The following is a 25,015-nucleotide window of genomic DNA, read 5'->3' on the forward strand; positions in this document are numbered from 1 at the left end:
GGCCAGACAGCCTCCCTCAGTAAAGAGGACTAGTTACTGTGGCCAGACAGCCTCCCTCAGTAAAGAGGACTAGTTACTGTGGCCAGACAGCCTCCCTCAGTAAAGAGGACTAGTTACTGTGGCCAGACAGCCTCCCTCAGTAAAGAGGACTAGTTACTGTGGCCAGACAGCCTCCCTCAGTAAAGAGGACTAGTTACTGTGGCCAGACAGCCTCCCTCAGTAAAGAGGACTAGTTAATGTGGCCAGACAGCCTCCCTCAGTAAAGAGGACTAGTTACTGTGGCCAGACAGCCTCCCTCAGTAAAGAGGACTAGTTACTGTGGCCAGACAGCCTCCCTCAGTAAAGAGGACTAGTTACTGTGGCCAGACAGCCTCCCTCAGTAAAGAGCACTAGTTACTGTGGCCAGACAGCCTCCCTCAGTAAAGAGGACTAGTTACTGTGGCCAGACAGCCTCCCTCAGTAAAGAGGACTAGTTACTGTGGCCAGACAGCCTCCCTCAGTAAAGAGGACTAGTTACTGTGGCCAGACAGCCTCCCTCAGTAAAGAGGACTAGTTACTGTGGCCAGACAGCCTCCCTCAGTAAAGAGGACTAGTTAATGTGGCCAGACAGCCTCCCTCAGTAAAGAGGACTAGTTACTGTGGCCAGACAGCCTCCCTCAGTAAAGAGGACTAGTTACTGTGGCCAGACAGCCTCCCTCAGTAAAGAGGACTAGTTACTGTGGCCAGACAGCCTCCCTCAGTAAAGAGCACTAGTTAATGTGGCCAGACAGCCTCCCTCAGTAAAGAGGACTAGTTACTGTGGCCAGACAGCCTCCCTCAGTAAAGAGGACTAGTTACTGTGGCCAGACAGCCTCCCTCAGTAAAGAGGACTAGTTACTGTGGCCAGACAGCCTCCCTCAGTAAAGAGGACTAGTTACTGTGGCCAGACAGCCTGCCTCACACTAAAGAGTGTGTGTTAATGTGGCCAGACAGCCTCCCTCAGTAAAGAGTGTGTGTTAATGTGGCCAGACAGCCTCCCTCACTAAAGAGTGTGTGTTAATGTGGCCAGACAGCCTCCCTCAGTAAAGAGTGTGTGTTAATGTGGCCAGACAGCCTCCCTCAGTTAAGAGTGTGTGTTAATGTGGCCAGACAGCCTCCCTCACTAAAGAGTGTGTGTTAATGTGGCCAGACAGCCTCCCTCAGTAAAGAGTGTGTGTTAATGTGGCCAGACAGCCTCCCTCAGTAAAGAGTGTGTGTTAATGTGGCCAGACAGCCTCCCTCAGTAAAGAGTGTGTGTTAATGTGGCCAGACAGCCTCCCTCAGTAAAGAGTGTGTGTTACTGTGGCCAGACAGCCTCCCTCAGTAAAGAGGACTAGTTACTGTGGCCAGACAGCCTCCCTCAGTAAAGAGGACTAGTTACTGTGGCCAGACAGCCTCCCTCAGTAAAGAGGACTAGTTACTGTGGCCAGACAGCCTCCCTCAGTAAAGAGGACTAGTTACTGTGGCCAGACAGCCTCCCTCAGTAAAGAGGACTAGTTACTGTGGCCAGACAGCCTCCCTCAGTAAAGAGGACTAGTTACTGTGGCCAGACAGCCTCCCTCAGTAAAGAGGACTAGTTACTGTGGCCAGACAGCCTGCCTCACACTAAAGAGTGTGTGTTAATGTGGCCAGACAGCCTCCCTCAGTAAAGAGTGTGTGTTAATGTGGCCAGACAGCCTCCCTCACTAAAGAGTGTGTGTTAATGTGGCCAGACAGCCTCCCTCAGTAAAGAGTGTGTGTTAATGTGGCCAGACAGCCTCCCTCAGTTAAGAGTGTGTGTTAATGTGGCCAGACAGCCTCCCTCACTAAAGAGTGTGTGTTAATGTGGCCAGACAGCCTCCCTCAGTAAAGAGTGTGTGTTAATGTGGCCAGACAGCCTCCCTCAGTAAAGAGTGTGTGTTAATGTGGCCAGACAGCCTCCCTCAGTAAAGAGGACTAGTTACTGTGGCCAGACAGCCTGCCTCAGTAAAGAGGACTAGTTAATGTGGCCAGACAGCCTCCCTCAGTAAAGAGTGTGTGTTAATGTGGCCAGACAGCCTGCCTCACACTAAAGAGTGTGTGTTAATGTGGCCAGACAGCCTCCCTCAGTAAAGAGTGTGTGTTAATGTGGCCAGACAGCCTCCCTCAGTAAAGAGTGTGTGTTAATGTGGCCAGACAGCCTCCCTCAGTAAAGAGTGTGTGTTAATGTGGCCAGACAGCCTCCCTCAGTAAAGAGTGTGTGTTAATGTGGCCAGACAGCCTCCCTCAGTAAAGAGTGTGTGTTAATGTTTTCACTCCGCCATTGATTTACGTCCGGCCCTTTTGTGCAACGGGTTTCCACTCCCTGTTTCACTCTCTCTCTGGCAGCTCTAACATGGACACACACACACACACACACACACACACACACACACACACACACTGAGAATAATACACACAGCCCAGGCTCTGAATGTTTGATTAAAGTTCAATTGACTCCCCCAGCCGGCAGGGCGAGGAACCATTTCACTCCCTATTTGTAACAGCAAAGCTCTCCTTGACGTGTTCTTTTGTTCCCATTGAGCTGCCTGCCACCCAGGCAGCCCTAGCAGCCCTGCTCCTAATAGCCCAGCATTCAGCCTGCCAGCCTCCCGGCTTTCCAGCCTTCCTGTTTAATCCTGGGATGGACAAACATTACCACAGCAGCAGCACAAACGTACCTGGCTACTAGCTAAACCTGGCCTGGAGTCATGGACTCAGTGACCTGGAGTCACGGTCTCAGTGACCTGGAGTTATGGTCTCAGTGACCTGGAGTTATGGTCTCAGTGACCTGGAGTTATGGTCTCAGTGACCTGGAGTTATGGTCTCAGTGACCTGGAGTTATGGTCTCAGTGACCTGGAGTTATGGTCTCAGTGGCCTGGAGTTATGGTCTCAGTGACCTGGAGTTATGGTCTCAGTGACCTGGAGTCATGGTCTCAGTGACCTGGAGTCATGGTCTCAGTGACCTGGAGTCATGGACTCCGTGACCTGGAGTCATGGACTCAGTGTCCTGGAGTGATGGCCTCAGTGACCTGGAGTTATGGACTCAGTGACCTGGAGTTATGGTCTCAGTGACCTGGAGTCATGGTCTCAGTGACCTGGAGTCATGGTCTCAGTGACCTGGAGTTATGGACTCAGTGACCTGGAGTTATGGCCTCAGTGACCTGGAGTTATGGTCTCAGTGACCTGGAGTCATGGTCTCAGTGGCCTGGAGTCATGGTCTCAGTGACCTGGAGTTATGACCTCAGTGACCTGGAGTCATGGTCTCAGTGACCTGGAGTTATGGCCTCAGTGACCTGGAGTCATGGTCTCAGTGACCTGGAGTTATGGCCTCAGTGACCTGGAGTCATGGTCTCAGTGACCTGGAGTCATGGTCTCAGTGACCTGGAGTCATGGTCTCAGTGACCTGGAGTTATGGTCTCAGTGACCTGGAGTTATGTCCTAAGTGACCTGTAGTCATGGTCTCAGTGACCTGGAGTCATGGTCTCAGTGACCTGGAGTCATGGACTCAGTGACCTGGAGTTATGGCCTAAGTGACCTGTAGTCATGGTCTCAGTGACCTGGAGTCATGGTCTCAGTGACCTGGAGTCATGGACTCAGTGTCCTGGAGTCATCAAAAAATAACATTTTTGTTTGGTTAATTTCTTAATTTATGAAACTGGTCTATCCCCTCTTTACTTGCTTAGTAATTAGTTCTTCAGTTACAACACAGAATTGGAGACTCATTGTGTGTGTTTTCATTCAACTGGTGCCTACAGGTGAACATGTCAGTGGTCCTGCTGTCAGTGGTCCTGCTGTCCTGCTGTCAGTGGTCCTGCTGTCCTGCTGTCAGTGGTCCTGCTGTCAGAGGTCCTGCTGTCCTGCTGTCAGTGGTCCTGCTGTCAGTGGTCCTGCTGTCAGAGGTCCTGCTGTCAGTGGTCCTGCTGTCCTGCTGTCAGTGGTCCTGCTGTCAGTGGTCCTGCTCTCAGTGGTCCTGCTGTCCTGCTCTCAGTGGTCCTGCTGTCAGTGGTCCTGCTGTCAGTGGTCCTGCTGTCAGAGGTCCTGCTGTCAGTGGTCCTGCTGTCAGAGGTCCTGCTGTCAGTGGTCCTGCTGTCAGAGGTCCTGCTGTCAGAGGTCCTGCTGTCCTGCTGTCAGAGGTCCTGCTGTCAGAGATTCCTGCTGTCCTGCTGTCAGTGGTCCTGCTGTCAGAGGTCCTGCTGTCAGTGGTCCTGCTGTCCTGCTGTTAGAGGTCCTGCTGTCAGAGGTCCTGCTGTCCTGCTGTCAGTGGTCCTGCTGTCAGAGGTCCTGCTGTCAGAGGTCCTGCTGTCAGAGATTCCTGCTGTCCTGCTGTCAGTGGTCCTGCTGTCAGAGGTCCTGCTGTCAGTGGTCCTGCTGTCCTGCTGTCAGTGGTCCTGCTGTCAGTGGTCCTGCTGTCAGAGGTCCTGCTGTCAGTGGTCCTGCTGTCCTGCTGTCAGTGGTCCTGCTGTCAGTGGTCCTGCTGTCAGTGGTCCTGCTGTCAGTGGTCCTGCTGTCAGAGGTCCTGCTGTCAGTGGTCCTGCTGTCCTGCTGTCAGTGGTCCTGCTGTCAGTGGTCCTGCTGTCAGTGGTCCTGCTGTCAGAGGTCCTGTTGTCAGAGGTCCTGCTGTCAGAGGTCCTGCTCTCATCCTCCCTCTCCCATGTCTACCTTGCAGGGTGAGTTGATAACCTTCTACTACTACTGGAAGAAGACTCCTGAAGCAGCGTCGTCCAGGGCCCACCGTAGACACCGTCGCCAGCCTGTGTTCCGACGCATCAAGACTCGTACCGCCTCGACCCCCGTCAACATCCCGTCTAGACCCCCCTCCTCAGAGTTCTGTAAGTAGTACACTAACCCTTTACCCCCGTCAACATCCCGTCTAGACCCCCCTCCTCAGAGTTCTGTATAGTAGTACACTAACCCTCCACCCCTGGTCAACATCCCGTCTAGACCCCCCTCCTCAGAGTTCTGTATAGTAGTACACTAACCCTTTACCCCTGGTCAACATCCCGTCTAGACCCCCCTCCTCAGAGTTCTGTATAGTAGTACACTAACCCTCCACCCCTGGTCAACATCCCGTCTAGACCCCCCTCCTCAGAGTTCTGTATAGTAGTACACTAACCCTTTACCCCTGGTCAACATCCCGTCTAGACCCCCCTCCTCAGAGTTCTGTATAGTAGTACACTAACCCTTTACCCCCGTCAACATCCCGTCTAGACCCCCCTCCTCAGAGTTCTGTATAGTAGTACACTAACCCTCCACCCCTGGTCAACATCCCGTCTAGACCCCCCTCCTCAGAGTTCTGTATAGTAGTACACTAACCCTCCACCCCTGGTCAACATCCCGTCTAGACCCCCCTCCTCAGAGTTCTGTATAGTAGTACACTAACCCTTTACCCCTGGTCAACATCCCGTCTAGACCCCCCTCCTCAGAGTTCTGTAAGTAGTACACTAACCCTTTACCCCCGTCAACATCCCGTCTAGACCCCCCTCCTCAGAGTTCTGTATAGTAGTACACTAACCCTCCACCCCTGGTCAACATCCCGTCTAGACCCCCCTCCTCAGAGTTCTGTATAGTAGTACACTAACCCTCCACCCCTGGTCAACATCCCGTCTAGACCCCCCTCCTCAGAGTTCTGTAAGTGGTACACTAACCCTCCACCCCTGGTCAACATCCCGTCTAGACCCCCCTCCTCAGAGTTCTGTAAGTGGTACACTAACCCTCCACCCCTGGTCAACATCCCGTCTAGACCCCCCTCCTCAGAGTTCTGTAAGTAGTACACTAACCCTCCACCCCTGGTCAACATCCCGTCTAGACCCCCCTCCTCAGAGTTCTGTAAGTAGTACACTAACCCTCCACCCCTGGTCAACATCCCGTCTAGACCCCCCTCCTCAGAGTTCTGTAAGTAGTACACTAACCCTCCACCCCTGGTCAACATCCCGTCTAGACCCCCCTCCTCAGAGTTCTGTAAGTGGTACACTAACCCTCCACCCCTGGTCAACATCCCGTCTAGACCCCCCTCCTCAGAGTTCTGTAAGTAGTACACTAACCCTCCACCCCTGGTCAACATCCCGTCTAGACCCCCCTCCTCAGAGTTCTGTATAGTAGTACACTAACCCTTTACCCCCGTCAACATCCCGTCTAGACCCCCCTCCTCAGAGTTCTGTAAGTGGTACACTAACCCTCCACCCCTGGTCAACATCCCGTCTAGACCCCCCTCCTCAGAGTTCTGTAAGTGGTACACTAACCCTCCACCCCTGGTCAACATCCCGTCTAGACCCCCCTCCTCAGAGTTCTGTAAGTGGTACACTAACCCTCCACCCCTGGTCAACATCCCGTCTAGACCCCCCTCCTCAGAGTTCTGTAAGTGGTACACTAACCCTTTACCCCCGTCAACATCCCGTCTAGACCCCCCTCCTCAGAGTTCTGTATAGTAGTACACTAACCCTCCACCCCTGGTCAACATCCCGTCTAGACCCCCCTCCTCAGAGTTCTGTAAGTGGTACACTAACCCTTTACCCCCGTCAACATCCCGTCTAGACCCCCCTCCTCAGAGTTCTGTATAGTAGTACACTAACCCTTTACCCCCGTCAACATCCCGTCTAGACCCCCCTCCTCAGAGTTCTGTATAGTAGTACACTAACCCTTTACCCCCGTCAACATCCCGTCTAGACCCCCCTCCTCAGAGTTCTGTAAGTGGTACACTAACCCTCCACCCCTGGTCAACATCCCGTCTAGACCCCCCTCCTCAGAGTTCTGTAAGTAGTACACTAACCCTCCACCCCTGGTCAACATCCCGTCTAGACCCCCCTCCTCAGAGTTCTGTAAGTGGTACACTAACCCTCCACCCCTGGTCAACATCCCGTCTAGACCCCCCTCCTCAGAGTTCTGTAAGTGGTACACTAACCCTCCACCCCTGGTCAACATCCCGTCTAGACCCCCCTCCTCAGAGTTCTGTAAGTAGTACACTAACCCTCCACCCCTGGTCAACATCCCGTCTAGACCACCCTCCTCAGAGTTCTGTATAGTAGTACACTAACCCTTTACCCCCGTCAACATCCCGTCTAGACCCCCCCTCCTCAGAGTTCTGTATAGTAGTACACTAACCCTTTACCCCCGTCAACATCCCGTCTAGACCCCCCTCCTCAGAGTTCTGTATAGTAGTACACTAACCCTTTACCCCCGTCAACATCCCGTCTAGACCCCCCCTCCTCAGAGTTCTGTATAGTAGTACACTAACCCTCCACCCCTGGTCAACATCCCGTCTAGACCCCCCTCCTCAGAGTTCTGTATAGTAGTACACTAACCCTTTACCCCTGGTCAACATCCCGTCTAGACCCCCCCCCTCAGAGTTCTGTATAGTAGTACACTAACCCTCCACCCCTGGTCAACATCCCGTCTAGACCCCCCTCCTCAGAGTTCTGTATAGTAGTACACTAACCCTTTACCCCTGGTCAACATCCCGTCTAGACCCCCCTCCTCAGAGTTCTGTATAGTAGTACACTAACCCTTTACCCCCGTCAACATCCCGTCTAGACCCCCCTCCTCAGAGTTCTGTATAGTAGTACACTAACCCTCCACCCCTGGTCAACATCCCGTCTAGACCCCCCTCCTCAGAGTTCTGTATAGTAGTACACTAACCCTCCACCCCTGGTCAACATCCCGTCTAGACCCCCCTCCTCAGAGTTCTGTAAGTAGTACACTAACCCTTTACCCCCGTCAACATCCCGTCTAGACCCCCCTCCTCAGAGTTCTGTATAGTAGTACACTAACCCTCCACCCCTGGTCAACATCCCGTCTAGACCCCCCTCCTCAGAGTTCTGTATAGTAGTACACTAACCCTCCACCCCCGTCAACATCCCGTCTAGACCCCCCCTCCTCAGAGTTCTGTATAGTAGTACACTAACCCTCCACCCCTGGTCAACATCCCGTCTAGACCCCCCTCCTCAGAGTTCTGTATAGTAGTACACTAACCCTCCACCCCTGGTCAACATCCCGTCTAGACCCCCCTCCTCAGAGTTCTGTATAGTAGTACACTAACCCTTTACCCCTGGTCAACATCCCGTCTAGACCCCCCTCCTCAGAGTTCTGTATAGTAGTACACTAACCCTCCACCCCTGGTCAACATCCCGTCTAGACCCCCCTCCTCAGAGTTCTGTATAGTAGTACACTAACCCTCCACCCCTGGTCAACATCCCGTCTAGACCCCCCCTCCTCAGAGTTCTGTAAGTGGTACACTAACCCTCCACCCCTGGTCAACATCCCGTCTAGACCCCCCTCCTCAGAGTTCTGTATAGTAGTACACTAACCCTTTACCCCTGGTCAACATCCCGTCTAGACCCCCCCTCCTCAGAGTTCTGTATAGTAGTACACTAACCCTCCACCCCCGTCAACATCCCGTCTAGACCCCCCTCCTCAGAGTTCTGTATAGTAGTACACTAACCCTCCACCCCTGGTCAACATCCCGTCTAGACCCCCCTCCTCAGAGTTCTGTATAGTAGTACACTAACCCTCCACCCCCGTCAACATCCCGTCTAGACCCCCCTCCTCAGAGTTCTGTATAGTAGTACACTAACCCTCCACCCCTGGTCAACATCCCGTCTAGACCCCCCTCCTCAGAGTTCTGTATAGTAGTACACTAACCCTCCACCCCTGGTCAACATCCCGTCTAGACCACCCTCCTCAGAGTTCTGTATAGTAGTACACTAACCCTCCACCCCTGGTCAACATCCCGTCTAGACCCCCCCTCCTCAGAGTTCTGTATAGTAGTACACTAACCCTTTACCCCTGGTCAACATCCCGTCTAGACCCCCCCTCCTCAGAGTTCTGTATAGTAGTACACTAACCCTCCACCCCTGGTCAACATCCCGTCTAGACCCCCCTCCTCAGAGTTCTGTATAGTAGTACACTAACCCTCCACCCCTGGTCAACATCCCGTCTAGACCCCCCTCCTCAGAGTTCTGTATAGTAGTACACTAACCCTTTACCCCTGGTCAACATCCCGTCTAGACCCCCCTCCTCAGAGTTCTGTATAGTAGTACACTAACCCTCCACCCCTGGTCAACATCCCGTCTAGACCCCCCTCCTCAGAGTTCTGTATAGTAGTACACTAACCCTCCACCCCTGGTCAACATCCCGTCTAGACCCCCCTCCTCAGAGTTCTGTATAGTAGTACACTAACCCTTTACCCCTGGTCAACATCCCGTCTAGACCCCCCTCCTCAGAGTTCTGTATAGTAGTACACTAACCCTCCACCCCTGGTCAACATCCCGTCTAGACCCCCCTCCTCAGAGTTCTGTATAGTAGTACACTAACCCTCCACCCCTGGTCAACATCCCGTCTAGACCCCCCTCCTCAGAGTTCTGTATAGTAGTACACTAACCCTCCACCCCTGGTCAACATCCCGTCTAGACCCCCCTCCTCAGAGTTCTGTATAGTAGTACACTAACCCTCCACCCCTGGTCAACATCCCGTCTAGACCACCCTCCTCAGAGTTCTGTATAGTAGTACACTAACCCTCCACCCCCGTCAACATCCCGTCTAGACCCCCCTCCTCAGAGTTCTGTAAGTAGTACACTAACCCTCCACCCCTGGTCAACATCCCGTCTAGACCCCCCTCCTCAGAGTTCTGTAAGTGGTACACTAACCCTCCACCCCTGGTCAACATCCCGTCTAGACCACCCTCCTCAGAGTTCTGTATAGTAGTACACTAACCCTCCACCCCTGGTCAACATCCCGTCTAGACCCCCCTCCTCAGAGTTCTGTATAGTAGTACACTAACCCTTTACCCCTGGTCAACATCCCGTCTAGACCCCCCCTCCTCAGAGTTCTGTAAGTAGTACACTAACCCTCCACCCCTGGTCAACATCCCGTCTAGACCCCCCTCCTCAGAGTTCTGTAAGTAGTACACTAACCCTTTACCCCTGGTCAACATCCCGTCTAGACCCCCCTCCTCAGAGTTCTGTATAGTAGTACACTAACCCTCCACCCCTGGTCAACATCCCGTCTAGACCCCCCTCCTCAGAGTTCTGTATAGTAGTACACTAACCCTTTACCCCTGGTCAACATCCCGTCTAGACCCCCCCTCCTCAGAGTTCTGTAAGTAGTACACTAACCCTCCACCCCTGGTCAACATCCCGTCTAGACCCCCCTCCTCAGAGTTCTGTATAGTAGTACACTAACCCTCCACCCCTGGTCAACATCCCGTCTAGACCCCCCCTCCTCAGAGTTCTGTATAGTAGTACACTAACCCTCCACCCCTGGTCAACATCCCGTCTAGACCCCCCCTCCTCAGAGTTCTGTATAGTAGTACACTAACCCTCCACCCCTGGTCAACATCCCGTCTAGACCACCCTCCTCAGAGTTCTGTAAGTAGTACACTAACCCTCCACCCCTGGTCAACATCCCGTCTAGACCCCCCTCCTCAGAGTTCTGTATAGTAGTACACTAACCCTTTACCCCCGTCAACATCCCGTCTAGACCCCCCTCCTCAGAGTTCTGTATAGTAGTACACTAACCCTTTACCCCTGGTCAACATCCCGTCTAGACCCCCCTCCTCAGAGTTCTGTATAGTAGTACACTAACCCTTTACCCCTGGTCAACATCCCGTCTAGACCCCCCTCCTCAGAGTTCTGTATAGTAGTACACTAACCCTCCACCCCCGTCAACATCCCGTCTAGACCCCCCTCCTCAGAGTTCTGTAAGTAGTACACTAACCCTCCACCCCTGGTCAACATCCCGTCTAGACCCCCCTCCTCAGAGTTCTGTAAGTGGTACACTAACCCTCCACCCCTGGTCAACATCCCGTCTAGACCACCCTCCTCAGAGTTCTGTATAGTAGTACACTAACCCTCCACCCCTGGTCAACATCCCGTCTAGACCCCCCTCCTCAGAGTTCTGTAAGTAGTACACTAACCCTCCACCCCTGGTCAACATCCCGTCTAGACCACCCTCCTCAGAGTTCTGTATAGTAGTACACTAACCCTCCACCCCTGGTCAACATCCCGTCTAGACCCCCCTCCTCAGAGTTCTGTAAGTGGTACACTAACCCTCCACCCCTGGTCAACATCCCGTCTAGACCCCCCTCCTCAGAGTTCTGTAAGAAGTACACTAACCCTTTACCCCTGGTCAACATCCCGTCTAGACCCCCCTCCTCAGAGTTCTGTATAGTAGTACACTAACCCTCCACCCCTGGTCAACATCCCGTCTAGACCCCCCTCCTCAGAGTTCTGTAAGTGGTACACTAACCCTCCACCCCTGGTCAACATCCCGTCTAGACCCCCCTCCTCAGAGTTCTGTAAGTAGTACACTAACCCTCCACCCCTGGTCAACATCCCGTCTAGACCCCCCTCCTCAGAGTTCTGTATAGTAGTACACTAACCCTTTACCCCCGTCAACATCCCGTCTAGACCCCCCTCCTCAGAGTTCTGTATAGTAGTACACTAACCCTTTACCCCCGTCAACATCCCGTCTAGACCCCCCCTCCTCAGAGTTCTGTATAGTAGTACACTAACCCTCCACCCCCGTCAACATCCCGTCTAGACCCCCCCTCCTCAGAGTTCTGTATAGTAGTACACTAACCCTTTACCCCTGGTCAACATCCCGTCTAGACCCCCCTCCTCAGAGTTCTGTATAGTAGTACACTAACCCTCCACCCCCGTCAACATCCCGTCTAGACCCCCCCTCCTCAGAGTTCTGTATAGTAGTACACTAACCCTCCACCCCTGGTCAACATCCCGTCTAGACCCCCCTCCTCAGAGTTCTGTATAGTAGTACACTAACCCTCCACCCCTGGTCAACATCCCGTCTAGACCCCCCCTCCTCAGAGTTCTGTATAGTAGTACACTAACCCTTTACCCCTGGTCAACATCCCGTCTAGACCCCCCTCCTCAGAGTTCTGTATAGTAGTACACTAACCCTCCACCCCTGGTCAACATCCCGTCTAGACCCCCCTCCTCAGAGTTCTGTATAGTAGTACACTAACCCTCCACCCCTGGTCAACATCCCGTCTAGACCACCCTCCTCAGAGTTCTGTATAGTAGTACACTAACCCTCCACCCCTGGTCAACATCCCGTCTAGACCCCCCTCCTCAGAGTTCTGTATAGTAGTACACTAACCCTCCACCCCTGGTCAACATCCCGTCTAGACCACCCTCCTCAGAGTTCTGTAAGTAGTACACTAACCCTCCACCCCTGGTCAACATCCCGTCTAGACCCCCCCTCCTCAGAGTTCTGTAAGTAGTACACTAACCCTCCACCCCTGGTCAACATCCCGTCTAGACCCCCCCTCCTCAGAGTTCTGTATAGTAGTACACTAACCCTCCACCCCTGGTCAACATCCCGTCTAGACCCCCCTCCTCAGAGTTCTGTATAGTAGTACACTAACCCTCCACCCCTGGTCAACATCCCGTCTAGACCCCCCTCCTCAGAGTTCTGTATAGTAGTACACTAACCCTTTACCCCCGTCAACATCCCGTCTAGACCCCCCTCCTCAGAGTTCTGTATAGTAGTACACTAACCCTCCACCCCTGGTCAACATCCCGTCTAGACCCCCCTCCTCAGAGTTCTGTATAGTAGTACACTAACCCTCCACCCCTGGTCAACATCCCGTCTAGACCCCCCTCCTCAGAGTTCTGTATAGTAGTACACTAACCCTTTACCCCTGGTCAACATCCCGTCTAGACCCCCCTCCTCAGAGTTCTGTATAGTGGTACACTAACCCTCCACCCCTGGTCAACATCCCGTCTAGACCCCCCTCCTCAGAGTTCTGTATAGTAGTACACTAACCCTCCACCCCTGGTCAACATCCCGTCTAGACCCCCCTCCTCAGAGTTCTGTATAGTAGTACACTAACCCTCCACCCCTGGTCAACATCCCGTCTAGACCCCCCTCCTCAGAGTTCTGTATAGTAGTACACTAACCCTCCACCCCTGGTCAACATCCCGTCTAGACCCCCCTCCTCAGAGTTCTGTATAGTAGTACACTAACCCTTTACCCCTGGTCAACATCCCGTCTAGACCCCCCTCCTCAGAGTTCTGTATAGTAGTACACTAACCCTCCACCCCTGGTCAACATCCCGTCTAGACCACCCTCCTCAGAGTTCTGTATAGTAGTACACTAACCCTCCACCCCTGGTCAACATCCCGTCTAGACCCCCCTCCTCAGAGTTCTGTATAGTAGTACACTAACCCTCCACCCCTGGTCAACATCCCGTCTAGACCACCCTCCTCAGAGTTCTGTAAGTAGTACACTAACCCTCCACCCCTGGTCAACATCCCGTCTAGACCCCCCCTCCTCAGAGTTCTGTATAGTAGTACACTAACCCTTTACCCCTGGTCAACATCCCGTCTAGACCCCCCTCCTCAGAGTTCTGTATAGTAGTACACTAACCCTCCACCCCTGGTCAACATCCCGTCTAGACCCCCCCCCCTCAGAGTTCTGTATAGTAGTACACTAACCCTCCACCCCTGGTCAACATCCCGTCTAGACCCCCCCTCCTCAGAGTTCTGTATAGTAGTACACTAACCCTTTACCCCGTCAACATCCCGTCTAGACCCCCCTCCTCAGAGTTCTGTATAGTAGTACACTAACCCTCCACCCCTGGTCAACATCCCGTCTAGACCCCCCCTCCTCAGAGTTCTGTATAGTAGTACACTAACCCTTTACCCCGTCAACATCCCGTCTAGACCCCCCCTCCTCAGAGTTCTGTAAGTAGTACACTAACCCTTTACCCCGTCAACATCCCGTCTAGACCCCCCTCCTCAGAGTTCTGTATAGTAGTACACTAACCCTTTACCCCCGTCAACATCCCGTCTAGACCCCCCTCCTCAGAGTTCTGTATAGTAGTACACTAACACTCCACCCCCGTCAACATCCCGTCTAGACCCCCCTCCTCAGAGTTCTGTAAGTGGTACACTAACCCTTTACCCCCGTCAACATCCCGTCTAGACCCCCCTCCTCAGAGTTCTGTATAGTAGTACACTAACCCTCCACCCCTGGTCAACATCCCGTCTAGACCCCCCTCCTCAGAGTTCTGTATAGTAGTACACTAACCCTCCACCCCTGGTCAACATCCCGTCTAGACCCCCCTCCTCAGAGTTCTGTATAGTAGTACACTAACCCTCCACCCCCGTCAACATCCCGTCTAGACCCCCCTCCTCAGAGTTCTGTATAGTAGTACACTAACCCTCCACCCCTGGTCAACATCCCGTCTAGACCCCCCTCCTCAGAGTTCTGTAATGTAAGTGGAAGAAGAAATATACTTTATTGTGGAAGGGATTTGAAATGAGTATTTTATTTTTTTTTGCAACTGGTCCAGTTTTGTATTACTGTGTTGGAGGGATCAACCTTTAATAATAAATTGTTACTTACCACTGTTACTGTGACAGCATTGTATTTTTAAAGCTGAAGTTATTTTTTTTCTAACTTTTGCAGGTAACTTGTTTTTTATTTAGAATGTGTGTTCTGTTCTCCAGTAGACCTGAGTTCAGCCAGTGAAGATGACTTGGACAGTGAAGACAGTGAGCAGGAGTTGAAAGGTTACGCCTGTCGACACTGTTTCACCACCAGTAAGTACCATCACCTCTGTGTTATCCACACACACACACACACACCATCACAGAGACCTGGCGTGACAGTCCTCATGGTATGTGATCAGTTTAAATCCCACCTTAAACTGAGACTGGGCTGTTTGAGTCCTCTGTCTCCCTGTCTAGCTGTGTGTATGAGTCCTCTGTCTCCCGTCTAGCTGTGTGTATGAGTCCTCTGTCTCCCTGTCTAGCTGTGTGTATGAGTCCTCTGTCTCCCTGTCTAGCTGTGTGTATGAGTCCTCTGTCTCCCTGTCTAGCTGTGTGTATGAGTCCTCTGTCTCCCTGTATAGCTGTGTGTATGAGTCCTCTGTCTCCCTGTATAGCTGTGTGTATGAGTCCCCGGTCTCCCTGTATAGCTGTGTGTATGAGTCCTCGGTCTCCCTGTATAGCTGTGTGTATGAGTCCACTGTCTCCCTGTGTGTAGTGATGTTTGAGTCCTCTGTCTCCCTGTATAGCTGTGTGTATGAGTCCTCTGTCTCCCTGTCTAGCTGTGTGTATGAGTCCTCTGTCTCCCTGTATAGCTGTGTGTATGAGTCCTCTGTCTCCCTGTGTGTAGTGATGTGTATGACTCCTCTGTCTCCCTGTGTGTATGAGTCCTCTGTCTCCCTGTATAGCTGTGTGTATGAGTCCTCTGTCTCCCTGTCTAGCTGTGTGTATGAGTCCTCTGTCTCCCTGTATAGCTGTGTGTATGAGTCCTCTGTCTCCCTGTATAGCTGTGTGTATGAGTCCTCTGTCTCCCTGTATAGCTGTGTGTATGAGTCCTCTGTCTCCCTGTGTGTATGAGTCCTCTGTCTCCCTGTATAGCTATGTGTATGAGTCACCTGTCTCCCTGTGTGTAGTGATGTTTATGAGTCCTCTGTCTCCCTGTGTGTAGTGATGTTTGAGTCCTCTGTCTCCCTGTGTGTGAGTCATCTGTCTCCCTGTGTGTATGAGTCACCTGTCTCCCTGTCTAGCTGTGTGTATGAGTCCTCTGTCCCCCTGTATAGCTGTGTGTATGAGTCCTCTGTCTCCCTGTATAGCTGTGTGTATGAGTCCTCTGTCTCCCTGTGTGTAGTGATGTGTATGACTCCTCTGTCTCCCTGTGTGTATGAGTCCTCTGTCTCCCTGTATAGCTGTGTGTATGAGTCCTCTGTCTCCCTGTCTAGCTGTGTGTATGAGTCCTCTGTCTCCCTGTATAGCTGTGTGTATGAGTCCTCTGTCTCCCTGTATAGCTGTGTGTATGAGTCCTCTGTCTCCCTGTCTAGCTGTGTGTATGAGTCCTCTGTCTCCCTGTGTGTATGAGTCCTCTGTCTCCCTGTATAGCTATGTGTATAAGTCACCTGTCTCCCTGTGTGTATGAGTCACCTGTCTCCCTGTATAGCTGTGTGTATGAGTCCTCTGTCTCCCTGTGTGTAGTGATGTTTATGAGTCCTCTGTCTCCCTGTGTGTAGTGATGTTTGAGTCCTCTGTCTCCCTGTGTGTGAGTCATCTGTCTCCCTGTGTGTATGAGTCCTCTGTCTCCCTGTCTAGCTGTGTGTATGAGTCCTCTGTCCCCCTGTATAGCTGTGTGTATGAGTCCTCTGTCTCCCTGTGTGTAGGGATGTTTATGAGTCCTCTGTCTAGCTGTGTGTATGAGTCCTCTGTCTCCCTGTATAGCTGTGTGTATGAGTCCTCTGTCTCCCTGTATAGCTATGTGTATGAGTCCTCTGGCTCCCTGTGTGTATGAGTCCTCTGTCTCCCTGTATAGCTGTGTGTATGAGTCCTCTGTCTCCCTGTGTGTATGGATGTTTGAGTCCTCTGTCTCCGTGTGTGTAGTGATGTTTATGAGTCCTCTGTCTCCCTGTATAGCTGTGTGTATGAGTCCTCTGTCTCCCTGTTTGTTAGTGATGTTTGAGTCCTCTATCTCCCTGTGTGTTTGAGTCCTCTGTCTCCCTGTGTGTATGAGTCATCTGTCTCCCTGTGTGTATGAGTCACCTGTCTCCCTGTGTGTATGAGTCCTCTGTCTCCCTGTATAGCTGTGTGTGAGTCCTCTGTCTCCCTGTGTGTAGGGATGTGTATGAGTCCTCTGTCTCCCCGTATAGCTGTGTGTATGAGTCCTCTGTCTCCCTGTGTGTAGGGATGTTTATGAGTCCTCTGTCTCCCTGTGTGTAGGGATGTTTGAGTCCTCTGTCTCCCTGTCTAGCTGTGTGTATGAGTCATCTGTCTCCCTGTATAGCTATGTGTATGAGTCCTCTGTCTCCCTGTGTGTATGAGTCATCTGTCTCCCTGTCTAGCTGTGTGTATGAGTCCTCTGTCTCCCTGTATAGCTGTGTGTATGAGTCCTCTGTCTCCCTGTGTGTAGGGATGTTTATGAGTCCTCTGCCTCCCTGTCTAGCTGTGTGTATGAGTCCTCTGTCTCCCTGTCTAGCTGTGTGTATGAGTCCTCTGTCTCCCTGTCTAGCTGTGTGTATGAGTTCTCTGTCTCCCTGTATAGCTATGTGTATGAGTCCTCTGTCTCCCTGTGTGTATGAGTCCTCTGTCTCCCTGTATAGCTGTGTGTATGAGTCCTCTGTCTCCCTGTGTGTATGAGTCCTCTGTCTCCCTGTGTGTATGAGTCCTCTGTCTCCCTGTATAGCTGTGCGTATGAGTCTTCTGTCTCCCTGTATAGCTGTGTGTATGAGTCCTCTGTCTCCCTGTGTGTAGGGATGTTTATGAGTCCTCTGTCTCCCTGTGTGTAGGGATGTTTATGAGTCCTCTGTCTCCCTGTCTAGCTGTGTGTATGAGTCATCTGTCTCCCTGTATAGCTATGTGTATGAGTCCTCTGTCTCCCTGTGTGTATGAGTCCTCTGTCTCCCTGTATAGCTGTGTGTATGAGTCATCTGTCTCCCTGTATAGCTATGTGTATGAGTCCTCTGTCTCCCTGTGTGTATGAGTCCTCTGTCTCCCTGTATAGCTGTGTGTATGAGTCCTCTGTCTCCCTGTATAGCTGTGTGTATGAGTCCTCTGTCTCCCTGTGTGTAGTGATGTTTGAGTCCTCTGTCTCCCTGTGTGTATGAGTCATCTGACTCCCTGTGTGTATGAGTCACCTGTCTCCCTGTGTGTATGAGTCCTCTGTCTCCCTGTATAGCTGTGTGTGAGTCCTCTGTCTCCCTGTGTGTAGGGATGTGTATGAGTCCTCTGTCTCCCCGTATAGCTGTGTGTATGAGTCCTCTGTCTCCCTGTGTGTAGGGATGTTTATGAGTTCTCTGTCTCCCTGTGTGTAGGGATGTTTGAGTCCTCTGTCTCCCTGTCTAGCTGTGTGTATGAGTCATCTGTCTCCCTGTATAGCTATGTGTATGAGTCCTCTGTCTCCTTGTGTGTATGAGTCCTCTGTCTCCCTGTATAGCTGTGTGTATGAGTCCTCGGTCTCCCTGTATAGCTATGTGTGAGTCCTCTGTCTCCCTGTGTGTATGAGTCCTCTGTCTCCCTGTCTAGCTGTGTGTATGAGTCCTCTGTCTCCCTGTATAGCTGTGTGTATGAGTCCTCTGTCTCCCTGTGTGTAGGGATGTTTATGAGTCCTCTGCCTCCCTGTATAGCTATGTGTATGAGTCCTCTGTCTCCCTGTGTGTATGAGTCCTCTGCCTCCCTGTATAGCTGTGTGTATGAGTCCTCTGTCTCCCTGTATAGCTGTGTGTATGAGTCCTCTGTCTCCCTGTGTGTATGAGTCCTCTGTCTCCCTGCATAGCTGTGCGTATGAGTCCTCTGTCTCCCTGTATAGCTGTGTGTATGAGTCCTCTGTCTCCCTGTGTGTAGTGATGTTTATGAGTCCTCTGTCTCCCTGTGTGTAGTGATGTTTATGAGTCCTCTGTCTCCCTGTGTGTAGGGATGTTTATGAGTCCTCTGTCTCTGCCGTCTCTTTCAGCCTCTAAGGACTGGCACCACGGTGGCAGAGAGAACATCTTGTTGTGTACAGACTGTCGTATCCACTTTAAGAAGTACGGCGAGCTGCCCCCCATCGAGAAGCCCGTGGACCCGCCTCCGTTTATGTTCAAACCCGTCAAAGAGGATGAGGATGGACTCAGCGGGAAACATAGCATGAAGACCCGACGTAACAGAGGATCGGTACGACTCTCTCTATCGCTTTCTCTCTGTCGTTCTTCTGTCTCTCTCTTCTCTCTCTCTGTGCTCTCTCTTTCTCTATAATCACGTTTCCATCCACAGGTTTTATGCGAGTAAAGTCATACTGTATACAACACAATCACCACAGCTGGAAGTCTCGGTATAATTTTATAAATGCAGACAGATCACTTGTTAGTTCCATCATGATGGGATATATTTTTGTGACGGTAAAATAAATTATGTGAGAAATGTCTTTATGCGCCAATATTGATATAATAACCATCATATCGAAGTAAACTTGGAGTCACGCGATGACGTGTGGTCCTCCCACTACGACTCGTCTTGAAAGTATACATTAGAGGTCGACCGATTATGATTTTTTCCTAACGCCGATAATGATTATTGGAGGAACAAAAAATAATAACAATGCCGCTTTTTATATATGTTTGTAATAATGGACAATTACAACAATACTGAATGAACAATGAACACTTTTATTTTAACTTAATATAATAAATAAATAACATCTATTTAGTCTCGTTTAAATAATGCTGAAACGCCGTGTTGGAGAAGAAAGTAAAAGTGCAATATGTGCCATGTAAAAAAGCTAACGTTTAAGTTCCTTGCTCAGAACATGAGAACATATGAAAGCTGGTGGTTCCTTTTAACATGAGTCTTCAATATTCCCAGCTAAGTTTTAGGTTGTAGTTATTATAGGAATTATAGGACTATTTCTCTCTATACCATTTGTATTTCATATACCTTTGACTATTGGATGTTCTAATAGGCACTATAGTATTGCCAGCCTAATCTCAGGAGTTGATAGGCTTGAAGTCATAAACAGCGCTGTGCTTCAAGCATTGCTAAGAGCTGCTGACAAACGCAGTAAAGTGCTGTTTGAGTAAATGCTTACGAGTCTGCTGCTGTCTACCACCGCTCAGTCAGACTGCTCTATCAAATATCAAATCATAGACTTAATTATAATATAATAAACACACAGAAATACGAGCCTTTGGTCATTAATATGGTCAAATCCGGAAACTATAATTTCGAAAACAAAATGTTAATTTTTTCAGTGAAATACGGAACCGTTCTGTATTTTATCTAACGGGTGGCATCCATAAGTCTAAATATTCCTGTTACATTACACAACCTTCAATGTTATGTCTTAATTATATAAAATTCGGACAAATTAATTATGGTCTTTGTTAGGAAGAAACTGTCTTCACACAGTTCGTAACGAGCCAGGAGGCCCAAACTGCTGCATATACCCTGACTCTGCTTGCACTGAACGCAAGAGAAGTGACAATTTCCCTAGTTAAAATAAATTCATGTTAGCAGGCAATATTAACTAAATATGCAGGTTTAAAAAAATATACTTGTGTATTGATTTTAAGAAAGGCGTTGATGTTTACGGTTAGGTACACGTTGGTGCAACGACAGTGCTTTTTTCGGGAATGCGCTTGTTAAATCACCCATTTGGCGAAGTAGGCTGTGATTCGATGATAAATCAACAGGCACCGCATTGATTATATGCAACGCAGGACAAGCTAGTTAACCTAGTAATATCATCAACCATGTGTAGTTAACTAGTGATTATGTGAAGATTGATAGTTTTTTATAAGATAAGTTTAATTCTAGCTAGCAATTTACCTTGGCTCCTTGCTGCACTTGCGTAACAGGTGGTCAGCCTGCCACTCAGTTTCCTCGTGGATTACAATGTAATCGGCCATAATCGGCATCCAAAAAGGCCGATTACCGATTTGTTATGAAATCGTCCCTAATTTATCGGCCATGCCGGTCGACCTCTAGTATACAGTTTATTAGTCTACAGATGAAATACATTCTGATGAACTTCACAGGGGGTGAAAGTGCAGTGATATTGATGCTCCTTTCTAATAAATATCGAGGGTCTTATTCTAGTGACATGATGATCGATGCTTGACTGACCCCCCCCCCAAAAAAAATATTTTCACTCTTATTATCCATAATAATGTAATTGTGTAGACTAGCCTACCCGCAATATCTGAGATATACTATACCTATCTATATACTATACCTATCTCTAGCTATACCTATCTCTGTATCTGAGAGCTGGACTGCAAGAGGAGGTGGGCCCGCCAGAGCCTCTCATGACTGGAACAACACTCGATGCTGGGCCTGTGGGCAGCTGGGGCATGTGGCTAGAGCGCAGGCACCAAGACCAGTGTAGACACATTTTGCTATTTTTTAACTCAACAATTTATGTGACAAAACTAATCGGTAGAGTTGAAAATGCGATGAATTTAACTTTAAGATTATTTATTATTTTATTATTTCACATTTTAACTTTTAGATTTTTTTTTATTCGGTAAATGGAAAAAGTGAGGAGGAAAAAGGTACATTGTTAATTTGGTGGAAACAAACGTAGCTTCTCTCTTGTCTCCGTGTAGATGTCGACTCTCCGTAGTGGCCGGAAGAAGCAGACAGCCAGCCCTGATGGACGAGTGTCTCCAACCAATGAGGACCTCCGGTCTAGCGGCCGTACCTCCCCCTCCGCAGCCTCCACAGACAGCACTGACAGCAAGACAGACCCCATGAAGAAACCCAGCAAGGTAGAGTACACACACACACACACACACACACACACAGAGAGAGAAGCTGTGTTTACAGACACACTGACAGAGGCTGCGTTTACACACACACACACACACGCTGTGTTTACACAGGAGCACTCACAGCACAGGAGCACTCACAGGGCAGGATCACTCACAGGACAGGAGCACTCACAGGACAGGATCACTCACAGGACAGGAGCACTCACAGGGCAGGATCACTCACAGGGCAGGAGCACTCACAGGGCAGGATCACTCACAGGACAGGATCACTCACAGGGCAGGATCACTCACAGGACAGGATCACTCACAGGACAGGATCACTCACAGGGCAGGATCATGAGTGTTTAGGTCCTTAGCCATGCCCTCTCATTAGACTCTGTACCAGGTGAATCTGTATGAAAGTCTGATTGGAAATGACAGTAATAGTCTGATATTATTGATTGATTGATTGATTGATTGTCTTCAGAAGATCAAGGAGGAGTCTCCTATGAAGTGTGCCAAACGCCAACGAGAGAAAGGAGGAGCCTCGGACACCGAGGACACGGACAACAGGACAATCGCCAAAAAGTCCAAGACCCAGGTGACTTAGCTTCTACGTCTCATACCAGAGAGTTTCTGTTCGGGTAGCTAGCTAGATGTGTTGTGGGTTGAGGAATAGTGTCTGTCTGCTCTGGGCTTGCAGTATGGAAATGAGGGGGGGGGGGGCTGTAGCCATAAATACTTTTAGAGTAGTCCTGATGTAGGATCAGTTTTGCCTTTGAAATCATAATGAATAAGACCTGGAGGAGAACTGATTCCAGGTCTGTTATTATAGTGCTAATACCAAATCGTATCCTTCTCTTCGTGTATATTAATTTGCCTCCGTTGTAATGAGATGTGCACAACCATTCACGCCTCCCTTCTGTCTTTCCGTTCTCTGTTCCACAGGAGTTGGGTCGGTCCGACTCGCCGTCGGAATGCGAAGGCGAGAGCTCCGACGGGCGTAGCGTCAACGAGGAGTGTAGCAGTGACGCTAAAGACATTGATCAGGACAACCGCAGCTCCTCGCCCTCCATCCCCAGCCCCCGAGACGGGGAGAGTGACTCGGACTCCTCCGCCCAGCAACAGCTGCTCCTACTGCAGAGGAGGGAGAGGGAGAGAGAGAGGGAGGGGCAGTCGCAGCACCCTCCGGTTATCCAGTCCTGTCAGCCAGGGACCTCCGGTGGTCGCTCCACCACCCCTCCGTTACCTCCCGCGTCCTCCTCAGCCCCCTCACTGGTCCCCCAGGTGTCCTCTCCCTCTCCCTCCGCACCCCCCACTTTCCTTCCGCTGCCGCCTCCCATGCCCCAACAGGGCGGCCCCCTCTCTCTCAACCAATCAGGGGTGTCCATCCACCCCCAGAGGCGGCCCTCTCCCTCGCCTCATTCTCCGCTGCAGGGGATGTCTCAGGCTCCACCCCAAGGACTGCCAGGCTCCACCCAGTCGCTACCTAGCGCGCTCCACGGCCCACAGCCCCACCCATCATCCATTCCCCACCCACTTCAGGTTGGCCCCTCCCATATGCCCCACCCCCACTCCCTCCCCCCCCAGTCTCAGGTCCCGCCCTCCCCACTGCCTCTCGGCCAATTGCAGCAGCCGCCCCACAGGGTCCACACGCCCCCCAGCCAATCGTTGTCCCAGGGTGGATCGTCCAATCAGCCGCCCCGCGAGCAGCTCCTACCCCATGCCCCCTCCATGTCTATGCCCCACATCAAGCCCCCTCCCACCACCCCCATCCCCCACATGCCCAACCGCGACCCCCAGTCCCACAAACACGGGCCTCCACACCTCTCGGCGCCCCCTTTCCCCCAGATGCCCTCCAACCTGCCCCCTCCGCCCGCCCTCAAGCCCCTCTCCTCCCTGTCCACCCACCACCCTCCCCCTGCCCACCCTCCTCCCCTCCAGCTCATGCCCCAGGGCCCAGGCCAGCAGCTCCAGCCTCCACCAGCCCAGCCCCCTGTCCTCACCCAGTCTCAGAATCTCCCCCTTTCAGAGAGAGAGAGAGGCAGTCAGCACCACCCTCCTCCTCTACCTCTCTCCGGACCATCGCAATCCTCCCACCCCAACACATCCCAACAGGCCCCGTTCCCTCCTCACCCCTTCAACCCTGTCCTGCCCCCCTCCTCCGCTGGCTGCCCTCCCTCGTCCTCGTCTCTACCACCAGGCCTCCAGCCTCCCTCCTCCTTCTCCATGCCCCTCACCGCCTCCGTCGCCTGCACAGGTCCCGCCGTTCCGCCTGTACACATCAAGGAGGAACCTCTCGACGAATCAGAGGAGCCCGAGAGCCCTCCGCCCCCTCCGCGGAGCCCCTCCCCCGAGCCTACCATCGTCAACACGCCCAGCCATGCCAGCCAATCAGCACGGTATGCCCTGACACACACACTGTCAAAACACACACACACTGTCAGAACACACACACACAATGTCAGAACACACACACACACTGTCAGAACACACACACAGACTGTCAAAACACACACTGTCAGAACACACACAGACTGTCAAAACACACACTGTCAGAACACACACACACTGTCAGAACACACACACACACACTGTCAAAACACACACACACTGTCAGAACACACACACACACTGTCAAAACACACTGTCAAAACACACACTGTCAGAACACACACACACTGTCAAAACACACACACAGTCAGAACACACACACACACACACTGTCAAAACACACACTGTCAGAACACACACACACTGTCAAAACACACACACAGTCAGAACACACACTGTCAAAACACACACACACAGTCAGAACACACACTGTCAAAACACACACACAGTCAGAACACACACACACACTGTCAGAACACACACACACACTGTCAAAACACACACACACTGTCAGAACATACTGTCAGAACACTATGTACTCACACTTCAATGTGAGTACCTGGTGGGCTTCAGTGGCTCTCAGACCACCAATGAATAGTAATGTTAATACACAGGGAGAGAGAGTCTGTTAATACACAGGGAGAGAGAGAGTCTGTTAATACACAGGGAGAGAGAGTCTGTTAATACACAGGGAGAGAGAGAGTCTGTTAATACACAGGGAGAGAGAGAGAGTCTGTTAATACACAGGGAGAGAGAGAGAGTCTGTTAATACACAGGGAGAGAGAGAGTCTGTTAATACACAGGGAGAGAGAGTCTGTTAATACACAGGGAGAGAGAGAGTCTGTTAATACACAGGGAGAGAGAGAGAGAGTCTGTTAATACACAGGGAGAGAGAGAGAGTCTGTTAATACACAGGGAGAGAGAGGTGTTATACACAGGGAGAGAGAGAGTCTGTTATACACAGGGAGAGAGAGAGAGAGTCTGTTAATACACAGGGAGAGAGAGAGTCTGTTAATACACAGGGAGAGAGAGTCTGTTAATACACAGGGAGAGAGAGAGAGTCTGTTAATACACAGGGAGAGAGAGAGAGTCTGTTAATACACAGGTAGAGAGAGAGTCTGTTAATACACACCAACCCTAGAGATAGAGAGAGAGGGTCGTAATACACAGCGGAGCGGAGAGTCTGTTAAACCCAGGGGAGAGAGAGGAGAGTCTGTAACACCAGGGTCGAGAGAGAGAGAGAGAGAGAGAGTCTGTTAATACACAGGAGAGAGAGAGTCTGTTAATACACAGGGAGAGAGAGAGTCTGTTAATACACAGGGAGAGAGAGAGTCTGTTAATACACAGGGAGAGAGAGAGTCTGTTAATACACAGGGAGAGAGAGAGTCTGT

General features: G+C 51.1%; 1 protein-coding gene across 11 annotated transcripts in view; it reads left to right on the forward strand.

The window, feature by feature from the left end:
- LOC115168705 (arginine-glutamic acid dipeptide repeats protein) overlaps positions 1-25,015 on the forward strand; it is a 361,211-nt gene that overhangs the window by 324,462 nt on the left and 11,734 nt on the right. For 4 of the 11 annotated variants that reach the window (XM_029724206.1, XM_029724210.1, XM_029724211.1 and 1 more), the window contains 6 exons: positions 4,686-4,848; positions 14,485-14,577; positions 18,458-18,657; positions 21,087-21,248; positions 21,718-21,831; positions 22,179-23,632. In XM_029724206.1, coding sequence (XP_029580066.1) covers positions 4,686-4,848; positions 14,485-14,577; positions 18,458-18,657; positions 21,087-21,248; positions 21,718-21,831; positions 22,179-23,632 — 2,186 coding nt within the window. Of the gene's footprint in view, positions 1-4,685; positions 4,849-13,103; positions 13,114-13,149; positions 13,181-13,745; positions 13,781-14,107; positions 14,112-14,484; positions 14,578-18,457; positions 18,658-21,086; positions 21,249-21,717; positions 21,832-22,178; positions 23,633-25,015 lie in introns of those variants that run through there. The other 7 variants (XM_029724208.1, XM_029724209.1, XM_029724216.1 and 4 more) reach the window with 7 other exon arrangements.

Source organism: Salmo trutta, chromosome 30, assembly GCF_901001165.1.
Source record: "Salmo trutta chromosome 30, fSalTru1.1, whole genome shotgun sequence".
Classification (NCBI taxonomy): Eukaryota; Metazoa; Chordata; class Actinopteri; order Salmoniformes; family Salmonidae; genus Salmo; species Salmo trutta.